The following is a 21,374-nucleotide window of genomic DNA, read 5'->3' as shown; positions in this document are numbered from 1 at the left end:
CTTGCAAAACCCGGTAACATTGTCCCAGAGTCCAAGTGGTTTTTTCTGTTCTAAGTCCAGCCACATCTCATTCTCTTGGTGTTCCCATCTGGGCCACACAGTGCCTTCTTTGTGTACATTTCCAATTGAACTTTATCACAAGAGTGGTTTAGAAGCCCCATATCCTAACAGCTCGTACTAAGATGCAACTGCACCCAAATGGAAGTTTTTTAAAAACTAGAATAAGACCTTCTTATTGGGAGGATGTCTCAGATACTAAGTCGTGGTTCCTGCCGGGAGAAGCCTGTTCCCGATCCTCGGGGTCTGGACTGGGGCTGGGGTGGAGACAGAACAGGGAGCATCAGGACCCACGCACCTGCTCACACTGAGAGCTGAAAGGAAGAGTTACCTCCGCAACACCTCGGCTCACCATGGTTTTCTAAATCTAGTAACGATCTCGTGAATAGCACAGCTGTATTGCTGTATGGCTTAAAGGTCGTTCTTAATGAAAAGTTTAAAAACGTTCAGCCGTTTCTGCAACCAGGTCTTGGCATTTATTAACTTTCTAATACCCTGGGAGGGTCCAAAACTACAGGTGGCAGCCCCTTCCTCCATCCTCGAGAGTCCATGCCCTGGGATCCCTCAGATCTTTGGAGTCAGCGAGTGGGGTGCACAGGACGGGAGTCAAGTAGGGAAATCGATTCAACTGGGGGACGCGGACCTCTCTTCCCGCAGTCCGCAAAAGCAGCACGGAGGGGCGCCCGCGCAAAGCGTGGGTCTCGGGGCCTCACCGCCCCCCGTGCGGGCTCTGTCCGAGTAGAACAGCATCGCGAGGTATCGACGCCTCGCGGGATCCGGGTCGCAGCGTCACCGGGAGCTCTCTGACGGCAGCCAAAGGGCAGGGGGTGGCTGCCCCGCCTCGGGCCCGCAGGTGGGGACGCCCCGCCCACTCGGCCCAGCTCGCCTCCGCCCCGCCCACCCCGGCTGGGACCCGCCTCCTCCCCGTCCGCCCCCGCCTCTCGGCCCCGCCCACCCGGCCGCCACAGGTGGGGCCGCCCCGCCCACCCGGCCCCGCCCACCCCGCGCGCCTCAGGTGGGGCCGCCCCGCCCGCCCAGCCAGCCCCGCGCGCCCGGACGCGTCAGGCCGCGTCTCCTCAGTTCCTCGCGGGCGGTGGCGGCGGCAGCGCGGCGCTGCAAGTTTTGACATTTTGGCGGCGGAGGAGCGCGCCGGCACTTCGGGGCCGACGGCTGTGGGAGCAGCCGACCCTCGAGGGCCTTTCAGCCGCACGCCGGCGCTCCCGCCGCCCACAGTCGGGCGGCCACGAGGCCCGGCCGCGTCCTCCCGCGTTCGCCCGCCGGGCGGCTGCAGCCATGTCGCGGGGGCCGGAGGAGGTGAACCGGCTCACGGAGAACACCTACCGGGTAGGCGAGCCCAGCACGGCCCGGGACTCGGGGTTTGAGGGCGGGAGGCCCGGGGACCGGGGGCGGGGCGCGGCCGGGAGTGCGGCGGGGCCCGAGACCCATGGAGGACGGGGGCTCGGAGTCCGGCGCGGGGGGAAGCGGGAGGCCCCGCGGCGGCTCGCGGTCGTCGCCGGGGAGGGTCGGGGCGAGGAGGGGACTTTAAGCGGGGACAGCCTCCCCGCGCCCCTCCTGGCGCTGGGGACACCCCGCTAGCCCCGCATTTCGCAGCCCTGCGTGCCGGGAGGGCGGCGGGGGCGGGGGCGGGGGCGGGGCCTGTCCCGGCCCCGGGGGCCGCGTCCTCCTGCCCGGCGGCTCCTCGGGGTCGCGCCGGCGTGGCCGCTGCGCCGGAGCTGCCCGGGACGCGAGAGCAGCGCCTCGTTGCTGCGCGCGGGGACGGGGCCGAGCGCCGCGCGGGGTGCGGGCCGCGCCAGGTGCGCCTGTGGGGGGCGCCGCGGGCTCCCGGCGTCCGCTCCCGCCCTCGGGGACCCTGCCGCGCGCCGCGCTCCGAGCCCCCCGCCGGGACACGCCGAGGGCGCGGCGAGGTTCCGATAAGAAGGACCTAACCTCCGGGAAGGCGTTGACGGTCACCTCTCTCGCATTTCTTGCGAAAGCGCTTTTCCAGTAGCAGACACAGATTGAGGATTAGGGGCCAGTTCAGTAAGTTTGAGTCCTTGTAAATGAATTCCGGTTGAAATTAGATACGTGCTTAATCATCTGCTATTAATAGACTACAAAACAACTTTTGTTGTAATTCGGCTTAGGCTCATTGAGCACAAGTTCTCCAAATTCATTTGTAGCCGTTTTTAAGGCCCACAGTTTGGTCACTTGTATAGATTTTTTTTTTTTTTAACCCTAAAATTGGGTTTCTAGATGCGCAAGGTCTGAGTGAATCCCTGAAATCAGAGGGGTTCATTGACTGTTGTAGGATAAGAATAAAGAAGAGCATGAAAATACGTTTGTAATCTATCCTTTGGGTTCAAACTATTGATTCCCTTCATCTGGATACACAAATAGGTAACGTGAATTACACTTTTTGGATAGATATGGTAGACCCGGTTGACACAGCATTTTTGGTCTCAGTAACTGTATTGTCTTAATGGAGGGCAGTTTTTAGAAATCCCAGAAATCTGAATGTTAAAAAGTTTTCCATTTGTATTGAGATTGTTAATACTTAAATGATCCTGAAGATGGTGGTCCAGGCAGTGTGAGGTGTTGGCAGTGTGTAAATAAAACACTTAGGGAATCGGAGCTGCTCTGATGACTGTCCGTTAAGGAAAAACTGTATGCAATTGAGGAATGCAGATCACTGCAGATTTCAGGCAGTCTAAGTATCTAGTGGGGCACAAAAACACGTGAACACCTAAGTTGCCTCCAAGAAGACGGGCACATGTATCTTTCCAATCTGGGATGATAGATCAATTTGAGACAAGCAGTCAGATGCTCTGGAGTCAGTCTGCTTTTTCTCCCACTTCTTCCTTTTACTTTTAGCAATGACTCAGTGGAGGGGCTGTACTCAAGTGAATTATAGCACCACAGGTGTCAGCCCCAAAGGACTGGGGCAGGATGCAAAAAGTGTAGATTTCACAGTTTGGGTTATACATATTTATGGACGTTAGGCCATGTAAATCTTTGCATGTATTTTAATACTTTGCAAAGTTATAATCTGAACATCAGAGACTAGTCACTACTTTCCATTCCCAGGTGTCTTAAAACATATTAAAAGCTCACAAATGTTGCTTGTGACTTTAATCACCATTTTTTTCATTAATGTTTTGGGATTGTGTTTTTTTATGTTGAATGGTGGTAAAAGAATTTACAGCTCCAGACAGCAAGTTTATATATAGTCTATGAAGTGAATACTGCTGGCTCATGCTTTGGCTGTGATGGAAATGCATAGTGAAATTTTACATTCACAGGTCTGATTGAAAGCCTGAAAACCTTCACCACCTCCTCATTGAGTTCTTCCCCACCCCCACCCCTGACAACCAAAGCTGAAAACAATTTAAGCTTAATATGGTAAAAATCTCATAGTGTGATGAATCTAGTTATTTTATTAATTTGTTTAATTTTATTTTGAGAGAGGGAGGGAGGAGGTTGGAGGAAAAGAGGGAGAGAGAGAATCTTAAGCAGACTCCACACCCAGCACAGAGCCAGGATAAGGGGCTCAATCTCATGACCCTGAGATCATGACCTAAGCATAAATCAAGAGTTGGACGTTTAACTGACTGAATCTAGGATTTTTTTTAAAAAGAGATTTTCTGGGGCGCCTGGGTGGCTCAGTCGTTAAGCGTCTGCCTTCAGCTCAGGTCATGATCCCAGGGTCCTGGGATCGAGCCCCACATCGGGCTCCCTGCTCCACGGGGAGCCTGCTTCTCCCTCTCCCCCTCCCCCTGCTTGTGTTCCCTCTCTCGCTGTGTGTCTCTCTCTCTGTCAAATAATTAAATAAATAAATCTTAAAAAAAAAAAAATATTTCCTTTATGTTACCTAGCAACCTACAGTGTTTTACTAACAGAAACATAACCTAACCAGGTGCGTTGACAAAAGCACCTGGAAATGAGATTTAATGACTTGCTAGTATGGATTTTAGATTTTTTTTTTAATACTCAAATTTCTCCAACTTTGAAATAAAAGAATAAATTCTCTGGAAAAAGTGGGGGATTATAAACTCGTGTAATTCTCTGTAATGCAGTATCAAATATCTTTCAGCATTTACGCATTTGCTGAGCTCTCTAAAATGTGTACTTAGACAAATGATTACTGGAGACCCATGCTGAATCCCAGGGGGATGTGTGTTTTATGGCTTCACAAACAAATGATATGGTAATAAGCCCCAAAATGTCACGTAATGTTATTGTTGCTAATTAGAGTTCAGCCAAAGATCCCTCCCCGTCTCTACATAGTATGCCCATAATTTGCCCTCAGTGCTTGCTTGTGATTTTTGCATGGTGTTCTGATGAGTACATGCTTTAGTGGTACGAGGAAGAAGTAAAGTTCAAAAAAAACCCTTAATTAAGAGTAACCACAACCTTCCTAGAAGTTAGAACTGCTAAAGTCTTAGGAAGTTGAGGGATGGGTATGATGTCATCCATCCTGTACCTACATTACTCTTGCTAAGCAAGCAGCAGTGAAGGGGGGAAAATGTCACTTTAAAAGGAGGGGGAAAGGGGCACGTAAATCTTTGTTTAAATGTCACCTGCTCAAACAACTCTTTAAAATTGTTTCAAATTGCCATCCATCTCCCAATCCCACTAACTTTACCTTTCCCACATAGTGCTTAGTACCTTAGGATATTCTGTATAACATACTCGTTTATCTCTCATCCCTCTCCAACTAGAATGTGAGCGCCCAAAGGAGAGGAGCTTGGCTTTGTTATATTCTGAACAGTTACTGGCCGGTAGTAGGTGTGCGAGTTTGTTGATTATATGAACATTTATTTGATTTATTTAGTGAATACCTGTGCTAGGCTCCCCTGCCTCCCTTAACACTTTTCATAGAGCATTTGTTTCATTCTAAGTATACATCAGCCCTCCAGGTGGATGTGGATTTTGTTTACTGTTGAGAAAACTACACCCAAAAGTCTAGGAGGGAGCTGTGTCCTCCTGCCATTTACCCTGCCAGCCTCCATTCCTCTCCTTTTTGTATAGTAGTTTAGTTTCTAGCGGTCAACAAATGGACAAATCAAATGCCTTTTCATAATTTGGTGATCTAAGATATCACCAGAATTTTCTGCCATTTTGTTTATCTTTGTTTAGAAAAAAATTTGTTTAATAAAAAAAAATGAGGTACTTTTGTCCTTTTATCGGGTCAAACAAGCATCTCGGCATGTGTACTAGGTTTTGTTTAATGGTTTTATATTTTCTGGACTTGGGTTTAATTGGGGATGTGGAAGTGAAAGTCCCTACCTAGATGGCTTCCAATGTGGACTGTGATAGACAGGTCTAGGCTTGTGAAGGTTTCAGTTGCCTTGTGTGTTTATTGCTGTAGCTATGTACACTATTTGATATCTTCATCTGTTCCCATAATTCTTTCTTCAGGTATGCTGAAGATAAAATGGGATTTGCAGAAGCCCAGACAACTTGCTCTTGGCTCCATGATGACTATAAAAAGGGACAGTAAGAATCAGGTGCCAGGGTTGCCAGGTATCAAATATTAAACTGAACAGCCCAGTATTGTAGCTTTTTGTCTGGTAAAATGAAAATACAAAGGCGAACAGTGGTTGTCTTTTTCTGTCGTAACATTTTTTACTGATTGGGAAGAGGTCTTAGAATTATGATAACATTGCTATGCAGACAGAGCAGTGTCCTTTATTATGAAACTTGGGAGGCTGGGACCACTTGGCCAGGTGACACGATTCACAAGTCTCAGGTTCCTTTTGAGTTTACATTTGTGACATTATTCCAGTCTTGGGCATTAATTCTTGCCTGGCACTTCTGTTGTAATGAGCCACAGGCAGACCTGCAGGGGAAACCTAATGTGCATGGAATTTCAACAAATTGGATTTTTGTTTTTATCAGCATTCCACACACAGCTATTTATTCTGCAATTCAAAAGTAAAAATTATTATAAAAGTTACACATTTATGGAACTTATCTGTTGACATTTGCAAATATATTTATTTCTTAAACTTTTTATTGAACCATGATAAACGTATTGAAAGGTGTATATAGCTCACAAAATCATCAACAAACTGAACACGTATATATAACTAGCACCCAGATCAAGATACAGACCATGACCAGCCTCCCCGAAGTCCCTTTTGTGCCTCCTTCCAGTCACTGTGTTCCCTCCAAGATAACTACTCTCCTTAACTTCTAAGCACTGATTAGTTTGGCCCATTTCATTTGCCATCTTTCACCCAGTGTGTTTGTAAGATATTCCCCTGTCAGAGTAATTGTAGCTCATTCTTACTACTATGTAGTATTGCACTGTGCAAATACATCGCTATTTATCTATTCTCTTGAGGGACTTTCAGATTGTTTTCAGACTACCCCAGGATTTTGTGAGTAGTGCTGCTATGAACATTCTAGTACATGTCTGATGGGCATAGGCCCCCCATTTCTCTTGGTATGTACATGGCAGTGGAATTGTTGGGTTATAAAGTGTTTGAGTATTTAGCTTTGGCAGAAACTGCCAAGCAGTTTTCCAAAGTGGTGGTACCAGAGTTCAGTAGCTCATCCTTGGCAACAGTTGATATTTTCTTTCCTTTTAATTTTGGCCACCCTGGTGGGTGTATGCAAATAAAATTTTAAAATTCAAAACAAAACTGTTTTCCCCAGGTTTGCTGGTTGGATGTCTGCAACCGCAGCAGAAGCCTGACTCCCTAGGGGATACTTCTGTCAGAAAGTAGAACCTAGGACCTAGGGAACACGGGTATGAGAGAGGCCAGACAGCTGTCGTATTCAGTAGAGTAAAACATAAATTTAAGTTCAGTAGACTCTAAAACTGTCAGAGTTGAACACATCAGAAGGTTTTATTGCATAAGGGGGTTTGAGGGCATAGATGAGCCATGTTTTAATAAACCGGAATGCTGGGAGAGGGGGTGCAATGTTATGGTGAATTGAATTTTCTTGTTCACTTCCCTTTCTTTTTCCATGACTTTTCTTGAAAATGTACCTGCTTTACGTTATAGGCACAATAGACTAGTTTTTAAAATAATTTCAGTGAGTTACAGTTAAATTAAGAGGTTTCAAGAGTAGTACTTTGTGAAGGAAATGACAGTTTTAATTTGGGTCTTTTCGCCCACTTAGATTGTACATGCTTGAGAACAAATCCCCCAGATCCTACTTCTCAGCATTTACCACATTCATATTTTATTCTTTTATGTGTGTGTGTTGGTTTTAATCTCAGAAGATTTTTAAAACTGTTTTTAAACTATTTTTCTGATACTAGGAAATTTCCAGAATTTCTGTGAATATTCACAGTGAAAGTAAAAGTCACCTGGATCTGACAACCCAGAGAGAACACTATTAACTCTTACTGTCACACTTCCTGATAGTTTTTAGTCCATCTCTCTGTGTCAGTCAGTATCCTGTGCCTCATCAGCTTGCTGACTCCACAGTACTCCGTTTTTTTTTTTTAAAGCATATCTTTGCATTTTTTTTTTTTTAAAGATTTTATTTATTTATTTGACAGAGAGAGAGATAGTGAGAGCAGGAACACAAGCAGGGGGAGTGGGAGAGGGAGAAGCAGGCTTCCTGCCGAGCAAGGAGCCCGATGTGGGACTCGATCCCAGGACCCTGGGATCACGACCTGAGCCGAAGGCAGACGCTTAACGACTGAGCCACTCAGGCGCCCAGTACTCCATTCTTTATCAACAGTTTATTGATCCGGTCCCCTTTTACTGGACACAAGATCGTTGCCAGCACTTCGCTATTAAAGCACTGTAGCAAACATCATTGTAGGTAAAGCTTTGCACAAATAGGGATGTTTTCCTTAAGCTCAATGCCCAGAAGGGAGTTGTGGGTCAAAGGGTAGGTACAATTTAAAGCATATTTGCTGCCCGTTGCAAAATGCCCTATGGAAAACATGCCCCAAGTTATGCTTAATCTGATTGTGTGAGAATGCACCTTTCCTGAACCCCAACCAATTAAGTAGGTCATTTAAAGCCACTTCCTTTTTTATAACCTATACAGGGTTTTTTTTGTTTTTTAGTAAAACCTGTATAGCTATAATGTATAGTAGCTTATGGACATTGACTGGGACAATTCCTGAGATTTCATGTCTTCTGCTATTGGGTATAACTTCCCCCATAACCTTTGTACTTAGAGATGTGTGCAGAATAATTACAGCCCTGTAGCTCTTCAGGCCTGTGTACTTTTGTTCTTATTTTCCTCAGCCTTGATTTTAAACTTCTGTTTCTGTTTTCCAGACCTTGAGTCTGTCTATCTGGTTGAGCATTATTTTAGAGACTGTGTTCTGGTTTTAACAGCTGCCTCAAGTCCTTGTGGATACAGGTGAGGCTTGCGTAAATGAGATAAAAAGTTGCTGGTTCCTCTCTTATTCAAAAATAAATGAAAAATATTACCAGAAGGTGTTCCTGATCCAGAAACAAATGAGCACCCCTCAGAGATCTAACTGATGGCTCACAGCCTTCTGGAGCTACCTGTGCTTTAAGGAGAGCAGCCTGGTGTAAAGATGCCCTCAAGTTTGTTGCTTAAACTTTTTATTTGGTGCTTTGGAGGTTAAAAAGTCCCTAAACAATAGCAATTTCTTCACTAAAAATACCAAAGTATAGCAGTGGTTAAACTATAGAGCAGGGGAGGGAGACTTTCACTTAGCACTTTTACTCTACCTTCTAGAGTGTTTACATTACATTATAAAAGTAATTTTTTATAATTTTAAGCTTTCAAAAAGCGGAAATTGATATATCATTTTAATGGGTAAAAAGTTTTGAAAACTAAGCTAAAATGTGCCATTTTCTACATCTGTTTTGCAAACTAACCTTTCAAAGATAAGCCTAATTTAAAGTCTCGCTGTTTTTCTCTTTAATTACTACTTATGGAAATGCATTTTTAACATTTACTAACCTGAGACTATGAATGCAACAGAAAAGAATGCAACAAAACTGAGAAACCCCCAATTCCAGTTTTTACAGCTATCTCCTAAGAGTCTTGTTCCTGATGTTGCAAGCAGCTGATCCTTTTAGGTGCAGCTGTGTCCTTGAAAGGTGTAAGAGCAGTAATAAGGGAAAGAAAAGGTACAAAAGTGGTGATAATAACCTGTCAGAAGTAAGGCTAAAAGTTCAGATGATTAGAACACATTGTGTAGAATAAGAAACATGGAAAAGGTTGGAGTTGAGGGTCAGAACAGATCTCCGATGACCTGTCTACCAGCCACCCTAAGTGCTTCTCTTGGGCCTTCATGCTGAAGCAGCCCCCTCCTGAGTTAGGAGGAGGGGAGCCTCTGCCTGGGTGGGGACTATGCAGGAGACAACCCTGGCCACCTTCATATTCTCATCAGGGACAGATGCCTGAGACCTAAGCTAACGGATCAATCTTTTCTGGACACAGAAACTCAAATGGTAAAAGAAAATCAGGAAGATCACAATGATAATTCCTTTTACTTAAGTGCTATAATTGAATATGTATATATTTTAAACTTTGTTAAATATATATGTATAAATTCTGGGGCGCCTGGGTGGCTCAGTCATTGGGCGTCTGCCTTCAGCTCAGGTCGTGATCCCAGGGTCCTGGGATCAAGCCCCACATCGGGCTCCCTGCTCCGCGGGGAGCCTGCTTCTTCTTCTCCCGCTCCCACTGCTTGTGTTCCCTCTCTCGCTGTGTCTCTCTCTGTCAAATAAATAAAATCTTTAAAATATATATATGTATATATATATGTATGTATAAATTTTAAATTAAGCTCTATGCCCAACGTGGGGCTCGAACTCACAACTCTGAAATCAAGAGTCACATGCTCTACCGACGGAGCCAGCCAGGCACCCCTGTGTGTGTATTTTTTTTAAATAAAACTTTAATGGTTTTAATTGACCAAATGGTATATTTTATCATGGGCTTCATCTTACACTCGGAGCAGCTTGAGGTGCAGGACATCAACTACGAGAGTAGCCTCTATTTCCAAGTGTGTAAACACACTTTAAAACATGCAAAAATTGTTCTTGTAGGACAGTCCAGTTGCACACTCTGAGAAGATCGCTTATTCAGCTAACCAGTCTACTTTCTTATCCCGGATTTTTGTATGTACTTAATGTCCTGTTCCTCCATTCGACCTTGCGCTTCAATTTTCTCCTCTGTAACCGACCTCCTGGTTATTGTGAAGCTCGAACGTTGTAATGCATGAAAGCTCTTAGAACAGTGTGTTGTTAGCAGTAGTATGTGTTTACTGGAGTGTAGCCACCATAAGAGCATTGATTGTCATCTGTTTTGTTTACTGCCTATCCCCAGTATCCACTCTACTAGAGTGACTGACATAGAGGCAGAGCTGAGTAAATATTTGATAAAAGAACAGTGTTGAAATCACTGGCAAAAATTTTTCTGTCAATGAGCTATACACTTCTCGAGGGTTTTTAGTTTTATTTTTTTCTTTTTAATCCCTCACTGAGCTGGTGCACAGTAGAACTCAGAGAAATTTGTTGAATAGATATTGAAGATCTGTGCTTATTGCACCGTTGTAGCTAAAATCCTCACCTTGGTGGCCAGGGGGACTGAGCTAGCACTGGTAATAATAGCTACGATGTTCTGAGCATCTGTTACAGATGTGCCAAGCTTACTACCCACGTTCATTCAGCTGTTTTCCTGTTATGCACCACAGTTGTGCCAAGCACTGTGGTCACCACTAGGAACCACACTGGAGGAAAAAAAAGTCTGTGCTTTTCTAGAGTTTATAGCTTATGACAAGACAACAATGCCAAGGTTATAGTCTGTCCAGCATTTCCCCTCTACCTTGGCTTGCCCGGTATCATTAATTATGTTTCCTTGCTCCTTTCCCTACTCTCTCCCAGAGGGGTCCTTTCTTTACCAATTGAGTTCTTTGGACTTTGTTTTGTCTCACTGGTGGAAGAAAGGAAAAAATAAACGTATGTGCAGGCTAAGTTCAATAAGAGTTTTTAAGGTAAGTTGTAAGGAGTCTTTGGAAAGTTGGGTAAGAGAGAATTAGATGAGAAACAAAAAAAAATTAGAAGTTTTGATTCCCCTTACTGGTATCTGAGAACTACATGTAATGAACTTGAAGTTTTTAAAATTATTTTAGGTTTCTGAACAATATTTCTCAGATTGCAAGGGCTGCAGTTTTTGTTTTTGTTTTTAAGATTTATTTTAGAGAGAGCGTGAGTGGGGAGAGGGGCAGAGGAAAGGAATCCCAAGCAGAGTCCGCACTGAGCCTGGAGCCCAACGCGGGGCTCTGTCCCACAACCCTGAGATCATGACCTGAGCCAAAATCAAGAGTTGGATGCTGGATGCTTAACTGACTGAGCCACCCAGGTGCCCTAGGATTGCAGTTCTAATGCAAAACAGAATGACCCATCTCACAGGGTCTGGGTGAGGGAAGTTCAACTAGAATTATTCAAGATATGAATTAAGAATAGCATTTGGAAAGAACTAGTGAACTAAAAAAAGAATGTCACTTGCTATATGAAATCAGCGGTTTACTTTGATCTAGTAAAGTTCCTGTTACCTGTTAAGTACTTAAGGGCTTTCTAAACAAATGCGACCCAGCACATGAGACATTCTTTCCTGTAAATTCATTGCTTGCTTTTTAGTCCATGACACACCTTTTAAAAACAATAGGTAGGTAAGAACACTCAACCAAATAGTCCAGTGTGCTCTGTAGCCTTCCAAGTGTTTATCTGTTGATAGCTGTTTTAAACCCAGTAACTTAATTGTTGTTTCCTTAATAGATACCATTTATCTGTGATAAAGTTATATATTTCTAAGTGATATTCAAGTAATATTAAAGATGTGTGCATTTCTTATTTTCACCATGTCAGTCTGGATTGCCTTGGTATTTTTTTATACCTGTCTCCCTATTAGACTATGCATTTTCAAGGGCTAGAATGCTTTCCTCATTCATCTTTGTGTTTTGTACGTCCCACATAACACGGGGTTCACTGTAGGGATACAATAAAGATTGAACACGTACATGTATACTTGTTTCAAAGGCCCAAACGTGAGAAGGACTTTACAGAGTTAGTGGAACTAAACCTAAGTGCACATTATCTTGTACTTGCCACAGTACCCTTCCTGCCCTCCACCCATAGGAAAATGCCGGAAGAGGCCATTTTCAGATTCTGATTGAGAGTTATGTAATAGTCCTCTTGGTACTGTAGCTACAGGGAGGATTGTGTTTCCATTCTTCCAAATGGGAACATGCACCTCTGTGAACCAAGCAAAAATGGATACGGATTTCATCACAGCTGGAATTTCAAGAAATGGTTTTTACTTCGTTCTCCTAGGTACTACTCCCTCTGAAGTGCAGGGTCCAAAAGTTGCTTCAGATCTGGGGCAGGGCCCCCAAATTCCTTGTCCAATTGAGGCCATTGTGGGCCAGACATTGTTACAGTGTCTGATAGCTTGTTAATTGCTAAGGCTAGGAACGCCTCCTTTCAGCCCCGAAAGCTTTCTTTGCCCAAGAAATCTGTAACTCTGTGGAGTTATATATAGCACCTGTTGGACCTTAGACCCAGTATAATTGTCTGCACTTAAATTATAAGGAAAAGTGTTTTCAAATAATTCTACAGACAAATGTAAGACTTTTGTCTGGTGTTTAAAATAGAATGAAACTTCGTAGTGTTGAGCAGGATTCAGGCCATGACTTTTTCTTCAAGTTACTTTATCAAGGATGGTCATGGACTCATTGCCTGTAACATGGTTCTCCCTCCACGATTAAAAAAAAAAAAAAAATTGAGTACCTAGATTCTTATACTAATTTACTGGGTGGGATGTCTCTGGGACTTGATTTTCTTTTTTTATTTAAGATTTTATTTGTCAGAGAGAGAGCGAGCACAAGCAGGGGATGCAGCAGGCAGAGGGAGAAGTAGGCTCCCCGCTGAGCAAGAGCCCAACGTGGGACTCCATCCCAGGATCTTGGGATCATGACCTGAGCTGAAGGCAGATGCTTAATTGACTGAGCCACCCAGGTGTCCCTGGGACTTAATTTTCTTGGTAGGCTTGATAATTTCATGCAAAAGATTGAACAGTAATAAGAACACACTTCTTACTTTTTTCTGCCAGCGTGGGATCTTTTTGTTTTGCTTAACTTTGCTTTTGCTTCAGAGCAATTCTTGCTGCCTAAATGAGTAGGGAATAGAGAAAGTGGAGTTTGTCAAAGAAATCTGTTTCTTTGAACAATGAAATAAAAGGTCATGGAGATGTTCTTGCTTCTAGTAGTGTATCTTAAGAGGTAGATACATAATTTTCTGGATGATCATACTGGTTCTCATCTCTTGGTTGGTTCTTAAGGAGCTCGTAATCTAATAGGTGCTTTCAGAACACTTGGAGAATATTCTTCCATGAGGAGCTAAGCCCAAAGAGGTAGCCCTGTGCTTTGCTGATCCCTGGCCCAGCAGCTTCTCATGCTCAGGTCATGTTGCAAGGGATGGAGCCATGTCACTCTGAGGGTGTCATGGCTTCATTTCTGGCATGCCCTTTGCACTCTGAAGGACCACTTTTGCAGAAATAATTACTTATAAACCAAAGCTTGGATACGGATGAAGAAAAGAAAGGAAAGGAAAAATGCAGGCAAAACAACTTTTAAGTCATAGTGAGAAACTTTCATGGTGAATTTTCTGTGTGCACTAAAGATTTCCTATGAAACTACCCTTACAGAAGGACACAGAAAGGACTTTTTTTTTTTGGCCTGGAGAAACATTTGCCATACTCCTTCCCTAATCATAGCAGGAAAGACAGCTGCTAATCCAGCAGGAGATTTGTCTCAAAATAGCTGGGTTATCTTTTTCTACTAATGGATCTAATTGATTTCCCCTCTAGGAGGGGAAGTTGCTGCTAACAGCTACATGGGCATAAATGCTTGCAGACCAGCAGCACTTTCCTGGATGGTGCTGGACCAGTGTTAACAAAGTATAGTGGATGGCCTGCATCTCAATACATCTGGCTCTCTGTGGGCAGGCTAATTAGAACCAACCAAGGAATGAACAAAGGCACATAGCTTTGCGGCATTCCATAGCATTAAGGATTTAAAGCCTGAGCCCTTAGCAGCCTGGAACGTTAAGAAGAGTCAAGGGTTTTTGCTATTGCTGTTCTTTTTCTTTAAAAAAAAAACAAAACAAAACACAACTTGATTGAGGTGTAATTCATAAAAAAATTCACTCCTTTTAAGTGATTTTTTTTTTTTTTAGTAAATTTACAGAATTGTGCAACCATCACCACCATCCAATTTTATAACATTTTCATCATGCCAGAAGGGTTCTTTGTGACCATTGCTGTCATTCCTCATTCTCATTCCAAGCCCCAGGCAACCTCTAATACATTTTTGGTCTCTATAGATTTGTCTTGCTAGATATTTCATATGAACTGAATCATATAATATGTGGTCTTTTGTGACTTGACTTCTTTCACTTAGCATGATCATCCATGTTGTGTGTATTGGTACTTTATTCCTTTTTATGGCTGAATAATCATTTATGGGTGTACCATGTTCATCTGTTCACCAGTTGGTGGACATTTGGGGTGTTTCTAACGGCATTTTTTTTTTAAGATTTTATTTATTTTGGGGGGTGGGGAGGAGCATAGGGAGAGGGACAAGCAGACTGTGTGCTGAGCACCAAGCCTGACATGGGGCCCGATCCCAGGACCCTGAGACTATGACCTGAGCCAAAACCAGGAGCAAGTTGCTTAACTGACTGAGCCACCCAGGCGCCCCTAACAAGGTACTTTTTTAAGGGCCACATTACTGTCTGATACTTAAAAAGTAATTTAAAAATCAACTTGGAGAAACATAGGATTGGGAAGGCAAAATTCACAAGGAAAACCCTGGCATTTTCAGATTTTGTAAGCTTATTATGACTTAGTAGTTATAGGGCAGAGCCTTACAGCTTTTGTGACCCTCCGTTGGAGCTGTTTCTTTGAACTAATGAAGTTGCAAGCAGTGTATTACCTCATGCCTGATTTTCATAGCTAATTGGCCCACTGGGTCAGTGTGTCTGTTGCAGTATGTTCAGATGAACTGAGGGCACATCGTGCAGCTGATTCATCCATGAGCACATACATCTCTTATATAACAACAACAGTCATCAAAACTGCTGCTGCTGAGTACATTTTGGGCATTAAATGGTCCGGGCACTGACCTTGATGCTATAGGCCATCCTTGGCCTTATTTTATATGCAGTTCCTACTGAGGAAACCGTAAACTGGTTGTATCCGGTGAGGTAGTGAACGGCCTTTTGAAGTAAAAGAAGCAAGGAACAGAGCTAGAGAAGGGGGGAGGCTGGAAGTGCCACCAGACATGGAGGAAAGTGCCTCAGAGGTTTGGTGCTGAGGACTGGTAGATGGGTATCCAGGAAGAGCGTCTCCAGGCAGAAGGAGAGCAAGTGCAACACCCCTGTGGAGGGAGTGGGTTTGGCCTGTTCCGAGAACAGCCCAGAGGCCGTGGTGCCTCGAAGCACAGGGACGGGGGCGGGGGAGGGAGGGGCCAGGGCCCAGACCTGCCCAGTTACGGGAAATATCCCGGCTTTTGGTGCCCTTCCCTGCTGTTAGGGATAATACTCTCAGATAACCTTAATCTGTGACAGACAGCTGAGGGTGAAACCATTGTACTATACGAGCGAACTGCCTTTCTTCATTTCTCCTCTCCTACTTAGAGATTTCCAGTCACGTGTACTTTTTTTAATGCTGAAAGGGGAAGCAGTGAAAGTCTTGTACAAAAGGTACTGTTTTTCACTCATCAAACAGGAAAAAAAGATGACAAGTGTTGGTGAGAGTGTGGTAGAATAGTACTTTCACATAGTGATTGTGGGAGCACACGTTGTTGCAGCCACTTTCTCCAGAGTATTTGGTGGTATCTTTTTTTTTTTAAGATTTTATTTATTTGAGAGAGAGAGTGAGAGAGAGAGCAAGAGCGCCAAGTGTGCAGGAGCAGGGAAGGGGGGCAGAGGGAGAGGGAGAAGCAGACTTCCTGCTGAGCAGGGAGCCCCATGCAGGGTTCGATCCTGGTACTCAAGGCTCATGACCTGAGCCGACCTGAGCTGAAGGCAGATGCCTAACTGACTGAGCCGCCCAGGTGCCCCTATTTGGTGTTATCTAACAAAATTGAAAAATCTGTCACATATGCTATGCCTCAGCAGTTCTTTGTCTATGTAATTTCTTCATACCTGTGTGTCCAAGGAGACATGGACAGTCCCTTGCCACATACTTGGTATTAGCCAAAACTTGTAGGCCATCTAAGTGCTGTTCAGAGGAAATAAAGAAATTGGCTTACTTGATTGTGAAGGCTAGGAAGTCTGAAATCTGTAGGGCGGGCTGGCAGGCCTGAAGCTTACGCAGCAGTCCACAAGCAGAATGTCGTCTTCCTCAGGGAAACCTTAGTTTTATTCTAAAGGCTTTTCGGCTGATTAAATGAAGCCTACCCAGATTATTGAGGATAATACTTAAACTGTTTGTAGATGTTAACCACATCTATAAAATTCCTTCACAGCAACCCCTACATTAGTATCTAATTGACTGGGTACTATACCCTGTCATGAAGACACCTAAAGCTGAGCCATCACAATGGGATACCATACAGAAGTTAAATAGGAATAGACCAGTCAATATATTACAAGGTGGACAGGTCTCAGGAACATAACACTGAATAAAAAAAAATGTAAGAGTGAAATGTATTATGATACCATTTATTAAAATGCACAAAGGAAAATTATGTGTAATTCATGACTAAATACATGTATAAAAGTATAAAATAGGAGTTAGAAAATAAACAGCATTCTTAATTGATGGCTCCCTGGGGAGACTTGGCCGGATGGTTAAAGCATCCTGTGGTTTGGTAATGTTCTGCAGTGTTTTAATTCCTTGACGCTGAAGGAAATCAATATGGTAGTGTTAACCATTGTTCCTATGAGGACACAGGTAGTTGAGGAATCTTCTTTCTCTATTTATTTTTAAGGGAAAGAGAAGAAGGTTAAATATTTGTTTGCTTGGGTAGAATTGGTTAATATTGTGCTGCCATTAGAAGATGTTATTCATAAAAAATCAGTAATATTACAAGAAATCCTCTAAAAAGGAAATATTGCAGAGACTCCCATAATTTCTCACACTAGAATAGCGCTCTGTCATACAAGCATTTTCGACTCACTTTATTGAACAATCCACTTTGAGGAACTGTATTGAGTCCTGAGGGGTGAGTGCAAAGGTTAGCAGGGAGGCTGCCTGGGCATGACCTGTGGGACCTTCAGCAAGGTTTTTGAATTTAGCATCTCAAAGCTTTGGTGTCTCATCCATAAAATGAAGGTAATAATAATCATGTTGTTAGGATCTAATGAGATAACCCAGGTAAAACGCTGGGCACAGAGCCTGAAAAAGAGTAGCACTCCATAAACGTCAAAATGTATCCTACAGGGGAGAAAAAAGGAATAAAATGTTCTCAACTGAGTAAAAGAAATAACACCTTCTTTGTACCCCACACTTTTCTATAGGTTTTTGTATTCATGGTTTCTTTCATCCTGATGTGACACTTAAAGGTAGAACAGCCAGTATCATTTATTTTCATGTTACAGACAGGAGGTGAGGTATCTGGAGACCTCTGTGGAAATGGGAATGTTCATCCATTTGAAGAATTGACTAATATTTTAGACTTTGTCTTGCAGTATTCATTATTACAATGGATTCAGTGTGCACTGTCACGTGCTTGGGAGAGCACATCAGTGTTCCATAAATACTACTTATTATCTCATTGAATCTTCATACTCCTCATGAGATCCAAATGATCATTATTTACATTTTATAGAGGAGGAGATTGAGGCTTAGCGAGGTGGTGATGTGAGTTGCCCAAGTTGGTTTTTGGGTTTTTTGTTTGTTTGTTTTACCAAAGTTTTTTTCATCCCATGTTCCCCCCGGCCCATTACTACTGGGATGGCAGGTTACAAACAATAGATAATACAAATTGATACATAATGCAAATTGATAGCTAGTAGCATAGATAGATAATACAGACTGAAGGAGAACCAACACTTCACATTAGGCTGATAGGAAGCATTTTTGTGTTTTATAAATTTGAATCTTGAGTATTTCTGCTGTAACTTAATACTTCAAACGAAATATCTCTGTTGTCTTATTTTCCTTTGCTTGGCTTGGGCTCCCCATTCAAGATGGGTATGAAAAATAGGACTCTTCTGACCATCTGCTAGCCTACAAGCAGCTGCTTTATTGCCAGATTTACTCACTAATATTCTCCCTAAAGGCAGGGGACATAATCAAATACTGATGATGTTAGCCCAGGAACAGCAGTTTCCAACAACACAAGGAAGAAGTAAGATTTTCTACAAATGATGTCTATCTGGAAGTATTCTCAAACAGTTAATCCTTATTAACAGATAATCTTGTCACATGAAATTAGAATGTGCCTTGATTAGTTTAAGCATTTGACATTGCTGGATTAATTTGTATGAGATTGTATAGAATAAAATAATGGAAATTTCAAGGATAAATGTTACCTGAAGCACGTTATAAAACCCCCTATTAGAGATTCTTAAATCACTTTTAAAAACTTATTCCAGTGTAAATATTACCTGCATTTTTCAAATGAGAAAAATAAAGCACTGAGGTAGCAAATAATTTGTTCTTGGTCATTTACAGAATTGGAAAAAGAAATGTAAAAGAAACCAATTCTTAGAAATTTAAAGTTAGCTCAGTTTAACTATCTGGCTAGTCATAATTGTATTAATTTATGCTTCATAGTCTATAGTTCCATACTGGTAAAGGTAATAATTTTTCAAAAATGAAAGAAAAATCTAAATGGTGAGGATGTTAAAGCCATCATAAGATTGTATAATTATGTTTAAAATTATAATGTGTTGGTCTACAGGAAGCAGAGGAAAAAAGCATAAGATAAACAAACCAGCTAGAAATCTAGTGGAAAGTGCCTTCTAGGTTCTGAGTGGTCTATTCCTCAGCACTTTATTTGGAACAGCTAACCGTTAATTCTCCAATCCCCCTGATTGAGCGCCCCACCCCCACCCCCATTGAGCTTTTATCCTAAAACCAACTCATCTTCATAGGAGACTCAGCACAAGTAGAACAGTGGTATTGCCAGTTATTTTAGCTTAAACTATCTATATTGCTCTCTGAATAGAAATGAAACTCATTCTGGTTGAAACTGGTTTGGCAAATTATCCTCCTTGCCAGGCAGTAACAGAGAGAATACATACTAAGCTTTTGTTACTGATTGTAACAAAATAGTGTTTCTTGGACCATTAATACCTTTTATAATTAATTTTGTTTTTATACTTTATATCTTAAACCTTTTGGTCTTAGTGCCAAACCTGAATTAAAATGAATTTGTTCATTACTACTGGTGATTTTTTTCTAAATCCTAGGCTATATAAAAAATTTAGGTCTTAACAAGCCTTAACAGCATATGACCTTTGACCCAACAGCTGCCCTCTCAAAAAAAAGTGGGACCCATTCAGTTCACAAAGATATCCACTGCTACTTATAAGACTTTACAGATGGGGGAATACAAAGGCAGCACTGCTTTTTTGTTCCTGGGTTTAAAAATACATGTGCTTCAGCTAAAATAACTAGATTAATGGCCAAGAGCCAGGGTAGAAATGGATTTTCCACTGTTCAAAGGGGCCAAAGTTTCCAGGGGAAAAATTTCTGTAGCTAAAGCTAAATAATAAGGAATTGAAGTATATGTTGAACTTTCAAGCTTAAAAACTCTTGTATTTTCTCTGAAGCTTATTGTAGTCCCAGGTCTTATTAGTTAACCTGTTTTTCCCCAGTAGCATCATTTGGATAGTGGTTTATGCTTGGTGTTAATTCACTGTTTTTCATATTTTAAGATAGGACTTACACCTAAGCATTTCAAGAATTATATCGAGAAGCTAAATGATATTTTCCCCTTATTTGGGTAAGCTGAACTAAGAATCTTAAGAAAGAACACAGATCTGGGCTTCTTTTTATGACTGCTTATATGCTAGTAGGGCGGTTAGCTCTGTGTCCGTTTCCTTATGTTCTTACCCGTCGAGACTCAGCGTCATAAGATTATTAAAGAATTTTAAATGATTTTTTTTAAGGTTTTATCTTTTTATTAAAACTTATGTTCTCGACATCCAGACTTGGTCTCATAAGATTATTACAAGAATTTTAAAAGAGATATTTGAAAAGTAGTTTTATCTTTTTATTAAAAAGTAATTATTTTCTAATGAAGTTATTAAATTTTAAAAATTACTGAAAATCTCATACGTTGCTGATGGGAATGTAAAATGGCACAACACTCTGGAAAATAGTTTGGCAGTTTCTTACAAAGTTAAACATAAAATTACCGTATGACGCAGCAATTGAACTCCTAGATATTTATCCTGGAGATATGAACACTTAGGTTCACAAAAAAACCCATATGTGATTGTCCATATCAGGTTTATTTGCAATTGCAAAAAACTATAAGCAACCCAAATGTTCAATGGGCAAATACATAAATTGTGATACATTCATGCTATGGAATACTATCAGCCAAAAGGAATAGACTATGGATAACACCCAGCAACTTGGATGGTTCTTCTGGACGTTGTGCTGAGTGAAAAAGTCAGTCTCAGAGGTCACATACTGTATGACTGCATTTATATAACAGTCTCACAATGACAAAATTACAGTGATTGAGATCAGTGGTTGCCAGGACTGTTGGGGAGGGTGTGGCTATAAAGGGGTAGCATGAGGGAGATCATTGTGTTAATGGAACATTTCAATATTATAACTGTGCTGATGGTTATACAAATTTATACATGTGGTAAGATTTCATAGGAACAATGCACCCCCTCCCACAAATGAGTGATGTAAAAACTGGTAAATACAAATGAAGTCTGTAGTTTAGCTAGTAAGTGTTGTACCATTGTCAGTTTCCTGGTTTTGATCCTACGCTATGGTTATATAAGTTACCATTAGGGAAGCACACCTGAACTCTCTGTGCAGTTTTTACAACTTCTTGTGAATGTTTAATGATTTCAAAATAAGCTTAAAAGCAAAACAAGGGAATTGAGAAAAGATGATAGAAATAGCAGCTGGGGCCACAGGTCCCTGTGATCAGGTATTGAGACTTACCATCTTGCAGAGAAACTGGTAGGGGAGTCATCATTGGCTTTGGGCTTTATGGCTACTGGTTGTGAATGGGGCTCAAACGGATGAGAGGCTCTAAAAACATAGGATGAATGGACTTCTAGTTAAGCACAGCAGATTGACCATGGGTGGTTTTTTTTTCTTCTTCTAAGAATACATTGAAGTGATAGCAGAACTTAAAGGAATGGGGGGGAAAAAAA

General features: G+C 42.2%; 1 protein-coding gene across 3 annotated transcripts in view; it reads left to right on the top strand.

The window, feature by feature from the left end:
• Positions 1–1,099: 1,099 nt before the first annotated feature.
• The window catches only part of BAIAP2L1 (BAR/IMD domain containing adaptor protein 2 like 1), a 99,723-nt gene continuing 79,448 nt past the window's right edge, over positions 1,100–21,374 (top strand). For 2 of the 3 annotated variants that reach the window (XM_034988370.1, XM_034988369.1), the window contains exon 1: positions 1,100–1,401. In XM_034988370.1, coding sequence (XP_034844261.1) covers positions 1,351–1,401 — 51 coding nt within the window. In that variant the 5' untranslated portion in view covers positions 1,100–1,350. Of the gene's footprint in view, positions 1,402–1,917; positions 2,098–21,374 lie in introns of those variants that run through there. The other variant, XM_034988371.1, reaches the window with a different exon arrangement.

This window comes from Mirounga leonina, unplaced genomic scaffold, assembly GCF_011800145.1.
Source record: "Mirounga leonina isolate KUSES-001 unplaced genomic scaffold, KU_Mleo_1.0 Mir_454, whole genome shotgun sequence".
NCBI lineage: Eukaryota > Metazoa > Chordata > Mammalia > Carnivora > Phocidae > Mirounga > Mirounga leonina.
Note: the sequence above shows the minus strand (reverse complement) of the source record. Positions and strands in the feature narration are given on the sequence as shown.